This window comes from Aedes albopictus, chromosome 3, assembly GCF_035046485.1.
Source record: "Aedes albopictus strain Foshan chromosome 3, AalbF5, whole genome shotgun sequence".
Taxonomy (NCBI): Eukaryota; Metazoa; Arthropoda; class Insecta; order Diptera; family Culicidae; genus Aedes; species Aedes albopictus.
In genome coordinates, this window is record NC_085138.1 from 36,024,027 (window position 1) to 36,038,668 (window position 14,642).

Consider the following 14,642-nt stretch of genomic DNA (forward strand, 5'->3'; position numbering starts at 1 on the left):
CGGTGACTTTCATACCTAAAAACTCCTTCCGACACCATGATGGCGCTAAATAAAAAAATATTTCACTAACGCACCTTTAAATATTCCTACTCAGAGATTGAGCTTTTTTTGCTCAAATAACAAGATGTGCACGGTCAGAAAATTCACACAAAACTGAGCTAAAGTGGGACAACTCAAAATTGAGTAAATTTTTTTCCAGCGATAGCGCTGGTCCAAGTGCGAAAATCTCATCAGTTTAAGCTGTATAATATTCTTGCTGATGTGAAGAATATTATACGGCTTAAATTGGTTGGATTTTTGCACTTGGGCCGCTATCGCTGGAAATGCAATTTACTCATTTTTTGAGCTGTTCCAGTTTAGCTCAGTTTTGTGTGAATCTTACTCATTTTAGAGTAACCTTTTTTTTAGCAGCAACAAAATTTGAGCAAACCATTGAAAATTAGTTTGAACACTTTCAATTAGAAATGAGTTGAACACCAATACAATTATTATTTCGGTGGAACTATGTAGGAGTGCACACTTGGAGACACTAGCGCCAAAAGGTTAAACATCGGCCGCTATGCGAAAAGTGACAGCGCCGCGTAATGGCCACATTTCCAGTTATTTCAAAACAACCGTTGCAATTCTTTACACAACTACACTTCATGAGCTTGGACGTCTGTTCTCTGTGGTTCAGTGCAGATCTTTTAAATTAAGCTCACAATTTCATGCACATTTTAATCCGTGCATTTCACATGTTTTCTCAACAATACAATTACTAAGCAACACAAGTTTACATTAGGGGTACTGACTAAACAGATTAAATTGCTGCGTAAGCCATGACTTTCTGCTTATTTGAAATGTTTCATGATTTTGCGAATGAAATAATCAAAGATTGCCTTGGTGATCGCAACGATTAATCAGTTTAATCAGTTTACGCTGTTAAGTGAATCCCCCTATTGTTATAAAACTATTCAAGATAAATTTTCTATTTACAGGTATATTCGTATGGATTCAACTGAGGAATCTTCCCTTTCAAAAATGTTTACATGGAGTGGAAGTCTGACAAACCATGGTTTCGCATATGAGAAAGACCTTGCTTTTACATTATTCGTGGCTGCATCTCTCGAAGATCGTCGGTTCCGCCTGGCAACGGAAATGAAGGAGGCCGGTAAGTTTGATGACGTTGTGCTGATTTTGGACGATCGGAAGGAAGTATGGTTCTTTCAAGCCAAACACAGTCAGTCATCGAATGCCAAAATTGAGTACGAAGAGTTTTTCCCTTCAAGCCTTGATGAAAACACTCAATTCTCCCTACCAATGTACATCCAATCGTTTTTGAATGTTTCCAAACGAAGTGAGCACAGGAACTACACCAAGCGATTTATTATCTTTACCAATAAATCGATTGACAAAAATACTACACAAGAGCTGAGAAAGCTTATGGATATAAAAAGCTGTGCTTCGAATGAGCCACTGGAAAATAAGGTATTCATCAGAACAACTGAAAAATATGTACCCAAAGCCGACCAAATTCAGGCCTTACTGATAAAGGTAAACAAATTACCTGTTGCCATTAAAGATGCTATAATCGAACTTCAGAAATCTGGAACAGTAAAAAGTATCTTACGAAAATACACCACTCCTTTACGATCCATATTGAAGATAGATAGCTCCGTACGCTTTTCAGAAACATTTACAGGAAATGAGGATGAAATCAATCAACGATGGTTATGGCACGAGCTTCAAACACATTATATTACCCAGGACGAAACGACTAAACGCCTATCAGAGGTGATTTTCTGCAAGAAGGTAGACAAACGCTTATTGCAAAACAAATCCGGCGAAACAAGTTTTCCTCGGTTTATCGAAGAGTCTGATTTGAGAAGCTTTTTTGAATGCCTTGTAATATGCACCGACCAGCCTGACAAACTCTCCCTGATGAGAGATAACATTACAAAATCGGTTGTAGAGAAGTGGGTATACGAGAAGGACCGTAGCGTGGTTAGTGATAGAATAAAATTTAATGTAATATTTGAAAAGGAATTTGAAAATTGGCACATGGTTACAAATCGGAAAGGAGATCAGAAACCTTTTTTGAGCAGCTCCGAAGGAAACAATTGTGTTTGCATGGCTAAAGCCGAAGTGCGCAAGAGTTTACAAAAGATTACAGAATCAGATTTCTGTAATTATGTGGCACGTAAGCTAGTTTCACAAAATAGACTGAAAGAACACACAGAAAAGGAATTTATTTCAATTCTAGGGCAATCGTCCGGTAAGAACAAGTATCACATATTGGTAGGTGAACCAGGTATGGGAAAAACAACTTTCATAAAAAAAATCACTCATCGACTACAGGCTGATTTGAACAATCACGTATATCTGATTTGTTTGAATACACTTGAGTTTGAAAATTATAAGGCAGGGAACGATGTATTCACACTTATGAAATCCTCTCCTTTTTCAATATCAATCCAAAAGTTTATTCAAAATAGTTTGGAAAATTACCCAAACCAATGTTTCATTCTACTAGACGGTTTCGATGAGATTGATGAACTATATCAGGGCGCAGCTATCAAACTTATCAAAGAAACGTTCTGCAAAAATAATATTCGGGTTTTCATAAGTGGCAGAAATCACGTGAAAGGAACACTCGAGAAAGAATTGCAAGTTGAGGCATTAAATCTTGTTCCATTAGTTGAGGATGAGCAGCTGCTGTTTTTGAGAAACTACTGGGACATCAGTTCTGAAATCAGTCAGAATGATTCCGAACGATTTAAAAAATTTGCGAAACGTTTGCTCGAGCTTCTGCATGACCGTATTCAATCTGAATATTTCAACTTTACTGGTCTACCTCTAATGGTTCGAATGCTTGCAGAAGTCAACAAAGAAAAATTTGAGCAATACTGGAGGTCAACAAATGACCAAATGAACGAAATATTAGATTTGGAAAACGGATTCAGTGTATTGCGTTTGTATGAAAATTTCGTCAACATATCGTTCAATATATTTGTTAAGAAAATAAAGAACGAAGAAGGTTACGCATCAGTTGATTTGAAAATTAAGAAATTTTTCAAAGACAATTTGGATAAATTTTATCGTGCCCATCAGATTATTGCTATTGCACAATTAAAAGTTTCTGAATTACGTAAAACATTGAGCAATAACGATTCTGCAACAATTCTGGAAAACATGCAACAAATCTTGTACGACGGAGAAAAGTCACTATTAATCAATGTTTCGAACAAGAATCAGCTAAAATTCACTCACTTATCGTATGCTGAATATTTCCTTTCGAAATTTTTGTATGATCATGTGTTAGATTGGAAAGCGATCTTGTTAAATGTTTTGAAAAAACATAAAGTAGTTCGAGCCTTTTTCTTTTCGATGATTGAGGAAAATTGGGATAACAGTAAATTGCAAATGGACACAATTATCAATATTTGTCGAAAAACCCCCTACACTATGTATTTAACCTGTTCTGAAGGCTACGAGCTAATTTTAAAAGAGCTACTGAACCACCATAAGGCCAAGCAACTGTTTGGTAAAAGTTGGCGAAGCAATAAATCCACACTTCTGCATGCTGCTGTTAAATCCAGGAAAGAAAACATTCTAAAGTTAGTTCTCTGTGATCACCAATTTGGCGATTGTACTTACCACGGAGCAATCAATAACAAAACGGAACTATACGAATCTGAAATAGACATAAATACCCCAGATTCAGAGGGAGCTTTACCAATTCATTACGCTGTATCTGATGGGAACGAACCGTTAGTGAAGATGCTTGCGCAGCATGGTGCTGACATCAATGCTCAAGACTTTAAAGGAAATACTCCTATACATGAAGCTGCCAAAACGGGGGATGCGGGAATATGCAAGCTGTTAATCGAAAAATACTTAGCAGATTACGAAATTGCCAATGCAGACGGACAAACTGTTATTCATTTGGCGGCCAGAGGAGGTAAAATGGAAATTGTACAGATGCTTGTAGGTGACTATGCGGCTGATGTCAATGCGCAAGATATCGATGGAAATACTCCTCTCCTTCTTGCTGCCAAAAATCGTGAGTGGGAGATCGTCAAGATGTTGATTGACAAAGATTCCAAATATTCTGCAGACTACAAAATTGCCAATAATGACGGACAAACTCTTATTCATTTGGCGGCCAAAAGAGGTAACATGGAAATTGTACAGATGCTTAAAGATGGCTATGCACCTGATATCAATGCGCAAGACAACAATGGAAATACTTCTCTTCTTCTTGCTGCCAAATTTAGGAAGTGGGAGATGGTGAAGATATTGATTGACAAAGATTACAAAAATTCTGCAAACTACAAAATTGCCAATAATAACGGACTAACTCTTATTCATTTGGCAGCAGAAAAAGGTAATAAGAAAATTGTACAGATGCTTATAGATGACTATGCAGCTGATGTCAATGTGCAAGATAACGATGGAAATACTCCTCTCCTCCTTGCCGCCCATAATTGTAAGTGGGAGATGGTCAAGATGTTGATTGACAAAGCTGCAGACTACAAAATTGCCAATAAAGTCGGACAAACTCCTATGCATGTGGTGGCCATTTATGGTAATATGGAAATTATGAAGATACTTGTAGATGTATATGCGGCAGACGTAAATGTGCAAGACAACATTGGAAATACGCCTCTTTATCATGCTGCATATTATAATAGGTGGGAGATGGTCAAGATGTTGATTGACAAAGATTCCAAATATTCTGCAGACTATAAAATTGCCAATAAAAGAGGACAAACTCTTATTCATTTGGCAGTAGAAGAAGATAAAATGGAAATTGTACAGATGCTTATAGATGACTATGCAGCTGATGTCAATGCGCAAGATAACGATGGAAATACTCCTCTCCTTGCTGCCAAAAATCGTATGTGGGAGATCGTCAAGATGTTGATTGACAAAGATTCCACATATTCTGCAGACTACAAAGTTGCCAAAAAAACAGGACGAACTCTTATTCATTTTGCGGCCAAAAGAGGCAATAAGGTAATTGTACAGGTGCTTATAGATGCCTATGCAGCTGATGTCAATGCGCAAGACAACAATGGAAATACACCTCTTCTTCTTGCTGCCGGATATGGTAAGCTGGATATGGTCAAGATGTTGATTGGCAAAGATTCCAAATATTCTGCAGACTACAAAATTGCCAATGCAGACGGACAAACTCTTATACATTTGGCGGCCATAGGAGGTAATATGGAAATTGTACAGATGCTTATAGACGACTATACGGCTGATGTCAATGTGCAAGATAACAATGGAAATACTCCTCTCCTTCTTGCCGCCTCTAATTGTAAGTGGGAGATGGTCAAGATGTTGATTGACAAAGATTCCAAATATTCTGCAGACTACAAAATTGCCAATAAAAAAGGACAAACTCTTATTCATTTTGCGGCCAAAAGAGGCAATAAGGTAATTGTACAGGTGCTTATAGATGCCTATGCAGCTGATGTCAATGCGCAAGACAACAATGGAAATACACCTCTTCTTCTTGCTGCCGGATATGGTAAGCTGGATATGGTCAAGATGTTGATTGGCAAAGATTCCAAATATTCTGCAGACTACAAAATTGCCAATGCAGACGGACAAACTCTTATACATTTGGCGGCCATAGGAGGTAATATGGAAATTGTACAGATGCTTATAGACGACTATACGGCTGATGTCAATGTGCAAGATAACAATGGAAATACTCCTCTCCTTCTTGCCGCCTCTAATTGTAAGTGGGAGATGGTCAAGATGTTGATTGACAAAGATTCCAAATATTCTGCAGACTACAAAATTGCCAATAAAAAAGGACAAACTCTTATTCATTTTGCGGCCAAAAGAGATAATATGGAAATTGTACAGATGCTTATAGATGACTATGCAGCTGATGTCAATGCGCAAGATAACTATGGAAATACACCTCTCCTTCTTGCCGCCTCTAATTGTAAGTGGGAGATGGTCAAGATGTTGATTGACAAAGATTTCAAATATTCTGCAGACTACAAAATTGCCAATAAAAAAGGACAAACTCTTATTCATTTTGCGGCCAAAAGAGATAATATGGAAATTGTACAGATGCTTATAGATGACTATGCAGCTGATGTCAATGCGCAAGATAACTATGGAAATACACCTCTCCTTCTTGCCGCCTCTAATTGTAAGTGGGAGATGGTCAAGATGTTGATTGACAAAGATTCCAAATATTCTGCAGACTACAAAATTGCCAATAAAAAAGGACAAACTCTTATTCATTTGGCAGCAGAAGAAGGTAAAATGGAAATTGTACAGATGCTTATAGATGACTATGCAGCTGGTGTCAATGCGCAAGACAACGATGGAAATACTCCTCTCCTTCTCGCCGCAAAAAAATATCAGTGGAAGATGGTCAAGATGTTGATTGACAAAGATTACAAAATATTTGCAGACTACAAAATTGCCAATAAAGCCGGACAAACTCTTATTCATTTGGTGGCCGAAGGAGGTAATATGGAAATTGTGAATATGCTTAGAGATGACTGTGCAGCTGGTGTCAATGTACAGGACAACGATGGAAATACTCCTCTTCATTATGCAGCCGAGAATAGCATGTGGAAAATGGTCAACATTTTAATCATGTTTCACGATGCAAACTTCAATGCTACTAACAAGAGCGGCCAAACTCCTTTTCACATAGCTGCCTTGAAGGGCCAGTGGCATGTTGTGAAAATACTTCTTGCCGATTATGCATTAGATGTCAACACTCCGAACGGATCCGGACGCACTCTTCTGCATTTGGCTGCTGAAAATAACAACTTGGAAGCTGTGAAGATGCTCATACATGACCATTCGGCAGATATCGATTGCCTTGACAGTGAAGGGCGTACCCCCTTTCAGGTGGCTACCGAGAGGGGCCACAAAGAAGTTGTGGACGAGCTGGTCAAAGTCCAAAATGCTGAATTTCCGATAAATTTAAAAAAAAGAAAAATTCCACAGACAGAAGACCCACGAAAAAAACGAAAAAGTTAAAACAAAGGAAATAATAAGGCTATAAAAATGTAGTTCCTTCCCTCTTTGATAAAACAGGCTCATTCATTGCTGTCTAAAAAGGGCTGAAATTACGATTAGACCATATTTGTTTTGACCACCTGAAAGCTCACACTCTGTCGCAAGCAGTGGGGTGACATGGCTGTCAAACTCGGTACATCGCCGCTCCACCCAACATCATTTTTGGTACGGCGCGTTTTGGTACCCACTTTCTGGTCGGTTTACCCTAACTTGCTCCTGATTTTCGGGTGTGTGGCTCGTGTGTTGCTAGTGCTTATTTCAGAAATTACACATTTCAAACGAGAACGTTGTTTTTGATGATAGTTCCTCTTTCCTTATCACTTTGCACGATATTATATGTAGCAGCGAAGCAGTGTCGATGTTTCCAGCGCATTTTTTCCATGAATTAAGCAATCAAAATAAAAATATTGGACGCCATGTTGAATTGGATGCTGGGTAGATGATTCGGGCCCTTCGTCATCCCCCTGGTCGCAAGCGACACGTTTGATATGTCATCAACGATTCAAAGGATCACTGAAACATGGTTGTCTGGGTGTACAATGTACATGCAAATACGTACACCGGAGCTGTACCGCTGTACAATCTTACACACACTCATTCATGATGTTTTTCGCTGAATTCGTTCGTGGCGCTAGTGTGTGTTGAAGTTTGAGTATATGGAGCAAAAGGGTAGATACCTGTCTTGTTATTAGCCGTCTTCGCTTCTATCGAAAACTTGTTTCTCGAAAAGGCTATATGTTCACTTAATAAGTATAGCCTTTCGATATTATTTAGTGCACGGAAACGGCAAAAAAAAACTTAAAAATGTAAAAAATACATAGTGGTTCAAAGAACGGTGCTTTACGGATGAAATAATAAAACCATAAGACTATCTTCATTTGAAATTCTCTTCACATTATGTGTAACCATGTGCCAACGAAATAGTTAAGGAATTATTATGCACAGTTAAAAAGTTAGGTAAGACATGTCAGGAACGCTAATAAAACGCAACGTACTTGTATTGCAACTTTTCATTGTGTATGTCAATAAACATTTATTCTCAATAAATTTCCTTTTATATCTGACTGAATTGAAAGAAATCCAAGACAGCATAGCATGAACATTTGCAAAAATCGTGGATGAAGTTGCAGAGATGAGTATTAGCATGGGACAAAAAAAAACATTTTACTCCTGTACGCTTTATGAGTTCCATTTTGGCCCCATATCAACTGTGCAAAGTTTTAGATCCATCAGCAAATCTATACTTTGACGTCAGCGGTTTTTTTTTATTATTACCGAACACTTTGGCCCGAAGGGTCTCCGATTTTCATGAAAATTTTACCAGAGCTAGAGGTCGTGGATATATGATCATATATGGAATTCAAAAAAAATATAGTGGACTATTTTTCCCGAAAAACGCTAGATGAAATTTCACAATTTTCCTAAATTTTTCAAAATACCCCAAACTTCAAAAAATCATATCTCAAAAACTATGCATCGTAGAACAAACTTTTTTTTCGTGAAATCGACGCCAAATTACCTCAGAAATCTAAAAAAATACACTGAGAAAAAAGTTTCTCAGAAAATTTTTCACCATAGAGAAAAAACGCCTGAAAATGCTGATAGAAGTATCGTCTGTATCATAGATTATTTTAAACAAATTTTTTCCTAGCGCCAAAACTAATGTTCTTCCTTTCGTTCTTTGACGCCAAAATGGAATCTCTTACCGTTTTAGAGATATAGCTGAAAAACTAATGGCTAGTCGCTATATTTTCATAGGAAGCCATCTACAACAGCGACCGTTCACTTGTTGCAATGTATTTGCTTTGCAACGAGCAAATGACATACGCTAATTGTAACGTAACTTTGACACTATCGTGCAACGAAGTGCACTGCCAGCATATATATGGCACTTGAGTGCCTTTTAAATGCATTAAATAGAGTTAAATAGTCATGTTTTGCAATGATCGGGTTCCTAACTAACATGTGTTTCAAATAACGGCTTAATAACAAGCTAATGCCACCGGTGTGCGTAGAATTATTTATGGCACTCATACCCTATATGTTTTCCATTTCAATTTAAGAAAACAAAGAAAACTATTAACGGAGAATGGTTACTATTCAGCAAAATATCTTGAAATGATACCCGACGAAAAAAAATTGCATACGAATTTCTATCTTATTGAACTTAATTTTACATCAAATAATTTCTTGTATGGAATGTTGAATGCAAGCTTCATACTGAGAGCAAGCTATAAACTAATAAACTGATGGAAAATGTGTGCGATACGACGAGGTCCTTTTGTTACAGGTTAAATGATATAACATTTTTAACTGTGTAAGTAACAAAAGTGCATAGTTGTGTAGCATTTTTTGATTATAATGCTTCGTTCAGAAATAAAGAAAGCATTCTAGAAATTTTCAAAAGATATAGTTGAGGATAAAAAATTGATCCATGGAGCTTCGAAAATGCACAGGATGTGAATAAAAATGAGGATGTTAGAGGATTTCTTTCATTCGAACCGTGCACCGATTTATTGGTTGATTCGAATATATTATGGGTAGTAGAATGGGTTTGTCATGGTAGTTCTCAAAACTGATGAAGTCTTTTTGACAATAAACCGTTATTTAGAAAAAAAGTGATGAATTGATCTTACACTTCAGTGATTTTTTTTTATTAAATCATGTCAAAACTTACTTTAACGGTAATGATCGATCCTCCAGCATACCGCGCTGCCTCAACTGTTGTACACTCAGAAGCTCTATAGAGCGATTCCGCGAACAAGTGGGAAATTTTTCCAGTTTTTATTTTTTGTATTTTTTTATTTGCATGAAACCTTGCATACAAGTTTTTGGGGAACAAAAACGCTGTTTTGCATACTTGGTTCGCCATTTTGAATCTAGCCTAACTTATGAGAAGGGCCTATGAAAAATGCACATGATATCTTCAAAAATATGTATCTCGAAAACGGTTTGTCCGATCGGTTTGGTGTCTTCGGCGAAGTTTTAGACAATTGTTGGTGCTATATGGAGAAAATATGCACGGTAAAAAAATATGTTTGGTTTTTGTGATTTGAACTAAAATATAGATTTTCCCTCAAAAGTGACATGTCAATATTTTTTTTATTATCCTTATGTTATAGCTGACTGAAAATGCTACCTAGTGCACAGTGGGTTGTTCTGGAGAAAAATAGGTTACAATGAAAAAAAAAATGTTTTAAAAAATTACGGTTTTCAAAAAAAGCTATTAAGTAAAGTCAAAAAAGTTTGTCGCCCTAATTTTATGAAAGTACATCAAATTTGCAAGAAAAAAGTACTTCGGTAACATTTTTCTAAGATGCACCGTTTAGAAGATATTACTAATTTAATATTGATTTTTTTGATAACTTAATAAGTTTTAGCCCTTTTCGAATGTACTCCGTGTTTCTCCAGTTTCAAAAGTATTTTTTTCGGAAAGATTGGAAAATTTTGAGTTAAAATGACACTGACAGCTTAAAGATTTGAGTGAAATTCTCTGCCTTAAAAGTATTTTGAAAAACAAGTTACAAAATCCCACTATCAGGAACAATGATTTCTTCCAGTAGTGGTATTGTGTTGAAAATGTGCATTCAACTCTTGCATATCGCAAGCTTCTCAATTAGCAAGATTCAAAAGAGCGAATAAGGCTTATTTTTCAGGGGTGGTATTTGTGCGCAATAAAAAATAACATTATACTTTGTACATCAGTTTATTTTTATTCCTGTATTTTTATCAAATTATTGTTTACACAACTTTCTTAACAATATCGAATATTTTGGCATCATTGTCAGGGCAGTTTGAATAAAGCTTTGCCTTTATTGTATTTTCTGATAGAGGAAGAAATGAGTGGAATTTTTGAGTTCCTTGAATTGTTTTTGCATTATTATATTGATTATTTAGCTGCAAAGACATATTTTCGTATTCTTCTGTAGTAGAATAACAAAATGACAACTTTGTAAGTTCTTCTTCTTTTCGTTTGTTTGCCCAATTAAACAACTCTCTTGCAGTCTTTATCGGGTGTTCGCGTTCTTTGGCTAAACTTGCTCTGGTAGCCATGCGTTTTATCGTACCTCCAATAGCATCGCATGGACCTTTTCCGTGCGATGTTGCGAAGAAATGCCATTCAGCGTCAATTCCAAACTTCTATTCTATTCTAGTGCTTGCACAGCCAGTATTGAAAAGCATCCTGGAAATATCAAAATTTCTTTTGATATTTTCTTGTCAGCATTAATATTTGCAGCATGTCAGAGACGTGATACAAATATTAAAATGGCCAGGCCCACTGTGCAGACTAATTGATTGAGAGATAATTCAAAAATTTAAGGCAATCAGGTTATCCACTTATGAATAACATGATTGACATACCTTTTTGAATTGCATGAAGGAAGAAACGGGGACAACCGTACCAGCCGTTTCGTTTTAGGGGAATGGTGTTTGAACATATAATCGTTGGGAATGGTGATGCTAAGAAGGTTAATGCACACTCCGTTGAAGTTGGCGTCGCTTCTCCTGGGATGGGGCACAGGCATTTCTCCGTGTGTCCTGGCTTCAAAGCCTAGGCTTAAGCGCCATTACTCGCTCTCTGAAAAGAGAAAAACGTATAATGATCCCTTCCCCGAGTACAGAAAAATAAGCCTATATAATAGGCACACAAAATATGTAGGTAAATTGATACAAATACAAATGGTACAGAAATTTGAAATGATTATTTTAGAAAGTCGTAACATGATTTACTGGAATCAATTTCATTCTCAACCTATGTTGGATCTGACCATTATCACAATTGGTATTGGTTCGTTTAGCAGTGCTCACAACAGTGCTTATCCAATTCGTTGACGGTTAAAGCTCGATACTGCGGAAGTATTGCACCAAATAGTTGCCGATTGACCACCTCAAAACACCGCATGCTGACCAAAACCGGCAAACGGAACTAAATCGCTTCCATGCTTTTCGAAAACGTACATCCAGTTTAAAGATAATCTCTCTAAAACTGGTACTTAAACAGTTCATCCAATGAACAAATAATCGAATAAAGAACCGAAACAATCTCACTAAAATCATCCGGACCGCTCTGCCATGGAAATTTTCATATAGCTCTTGCATCACTGATCGCAAATTTTCCCATTTCGGTCCTGTCCGTTCCGTCCCTCCGCCAAATTTGAAAAGAACCAGCATCTCCCATTTGCTTGGAGCCATACAGTCGGTACAAACGAATCTTACAAAGCCTATTTTTCACCACACATCCGCGAAGTGGCGAAACATGGCACCATAGAAAAAAAAAGCACACGCGAAGGATCACTTTTGGAAGCTCCATCAATAATCACCCAAATGTTTTTTTTGTCTTCTGAAACACAACATGAATAAACTAAATGCTTCTTGACGGATGGCATAGTACTACCAGCGTGGCCACGAGCCATATCACTTTTTTACCGGACGAATTGCAATCAACGCGAAACGAGTAAAAATGTCGTCAAAACTTTTTCAGTAGAATACACATTGATTTTTTTATTTTTCTCACCATACATATTTGTTAGTGGTTGATAGCTACTCAAAGTGGGTTGAAGTTGAGCCAATGAAAAATGGAACAGATTGTAGAAAAGTATTGAAGAAGTTGGTAAGCATATTTGCTAGATATGGCTTACCAGACGTACTAGTTTCAGACGGAGGACTCCCATTTGATTCTCAAGCTTTTGGTGATTTCTTAAAGCGACAGGGAATCAACGTTTTGAAAAGTCCACCGTATAATCCCTCCAGCAATGGTCAAGCGGAGAGGTTGGTGAGAACCGTAAAAGATGTATTAAAGAAGTTTCTAGTTGACCCAGAATATGCAGATTTAGACATGGAAGACCAGATCAATTGGTTTTTGATTAACTACAGGAACAATTGTCTGACTAGCGAGGGAAATTAGCCGTCACAAATGATATTTTCTTACAAGCCAAAAACGATTTTGGACTTGTTAAATCCTAAATCTCATTATAAAAAACATTTGCGTTTGGAGGAAATGCATGATGATCTAACTAATGTTCGAAAGGATATCTCGGTGCATGAAGATAACTTGAAGGGTGTAGGGCATGCCAAGGCAAATATTCCTGACCCTTTTGAAGATCTGACGCAAGGAGATGAGATTTGGTATAAAAATCACAATCCGCACCACACTGCTAAATGGCTCAAGGCAAATTATATTAAAAGAGTTTCTCGCAATACCTTCCAGGTTCTAATTGGAAGCGTTCCAACCGCAGCACATCGAGGACAGCTGCGCATCAGTAAAACCGGAGAATCCCACGAAAAACCAAACGTCCTTCTGCGCCGGCAACAGCTGGAATTCCATGAAGGTGACGGAGAATTTCGTGGATTTTCGGAAGAGGAAATTGAGAGAACCAAGCCACGCAATAGTAAACAAACAGTGTCCGGCCCGAGAAGTGACGTATTGGTGCGCCAGCGAACGCTGGTACCAGAAGCCGACTTTGAAGAGTTTCGAGGTGCTCCGGAAGATGTCAGACGCAGTAGGAAGCGGAGAATGCTGGTGGAGGAAGCGGCGCAAGAAGTTGAGAGGTCCAGGGCTGTTACAGCAGTCGCGGATTTCGCGGTTTTCGCGAAAATCGCGATTTTCGCGGATTTGTCGCGGTTTTATGTGCCACGACGCGGATTTCGCGGATCCTTCAAATTTGGTCGCGATTTTCGCGGATTTGTCTGAATTTAATCGCGCATTTCGTGAATGGCTATCTGTATGGAATTAAACAATTGAAAATCGCGTTGCAGTTTCGTTCTAGCAAATATACCATGTTGTAATTTATTTTAGAGCTGTTTTAAATTTCTCACAATCTTATTTCCTTTGCAGTTTCTGTCAACCGTTATTTTTTACAGCTTCTATTTAGTTACAGTTTGTAACTAATTAGGTTATCAAAACTAAATTGAAAATCACAACTTCTCCAAAAAGTCAAAAGTTGTTTAAATTGAATGACAGCAGGTATTATATTTTTTTGCGAAGAAAAGGTCGCGCAATTTTATTTATACGATCTTATGGCTTCGCAGCAAAAATAATATGAAGAGATGAGTGGTATCTCTACAATTTCTCGAGATGGTATTGGGTTTCTTGTTAATGTTTAGACTACTGTGATAATTTGAGAATCCATCATCATTTCTCAGCGACATTTCACACTATTCAAACTTATTTTGTTTACCTGTTGTGGATCCGACGCCTCTGTCATGAACACAACCGAACTAGTATACGCTAGCCACTGCAAAGTCGTGTGTGAAATTCGACTGTGATAATAATGAATTTGGGTCGAGTCTAATTGGGTGCAAATGTCGCAATATTTTCCAGAAATCATTTTCTTAATAAACTCAAAAAATGAATGAAATTTTCTCCTGAGATATCGCAGAGTTTATCTTTATTATGTAGGCTTTAAAAAATGGAACTGAACAAATATATGATCAGTCAAATCAAGTCAAACTAGAATGCACTTCTCTATAATAGCCAATTCAAAAGGATCGTCACAATAAACCACCAGAAAACCCAACAACTATTAGGTCTCAACAAAAGGGGTCTCAAGATCTACACCAGTCTAATAACTGGCCACTACTAGCCCTGCAGATATCTC

At 37.4% G+C, this 14,642-nt stretch overlaps 1 protein-coding gene across 2 annotated transcripts in view; it reads left to right on the top strand.

Annotated features, from left to right (window-relative positions):
• The window catches only part of LOC115254290 (uncharacterized), a 58,325-nt gene extending 50,234 nt beyond the window's left edge, over nucleotides 1-8,091 (top strand). For both annotated transcript variants that reach the window (XM_062855332.1, XM_062855333.1), the window contains exon 3: nucleotides 978-8,091. In XM_062855332.1, the coding sequence (XP_062711316.1) occupies nucleotides 988-7,005 (6,018 nt within the window). In that variant the 5' untranslated portion in view covers nucleotides 978-987 and the 3' untranslated portion in view covers nucleotides 7,006-8,091. The remainder of the gene's footprint in view (nucleotides 1-977) is intronic.
• The last annotated feature ends 6,551 nt before the right edge of the window (nucleotides 8,092-14,642 follow it).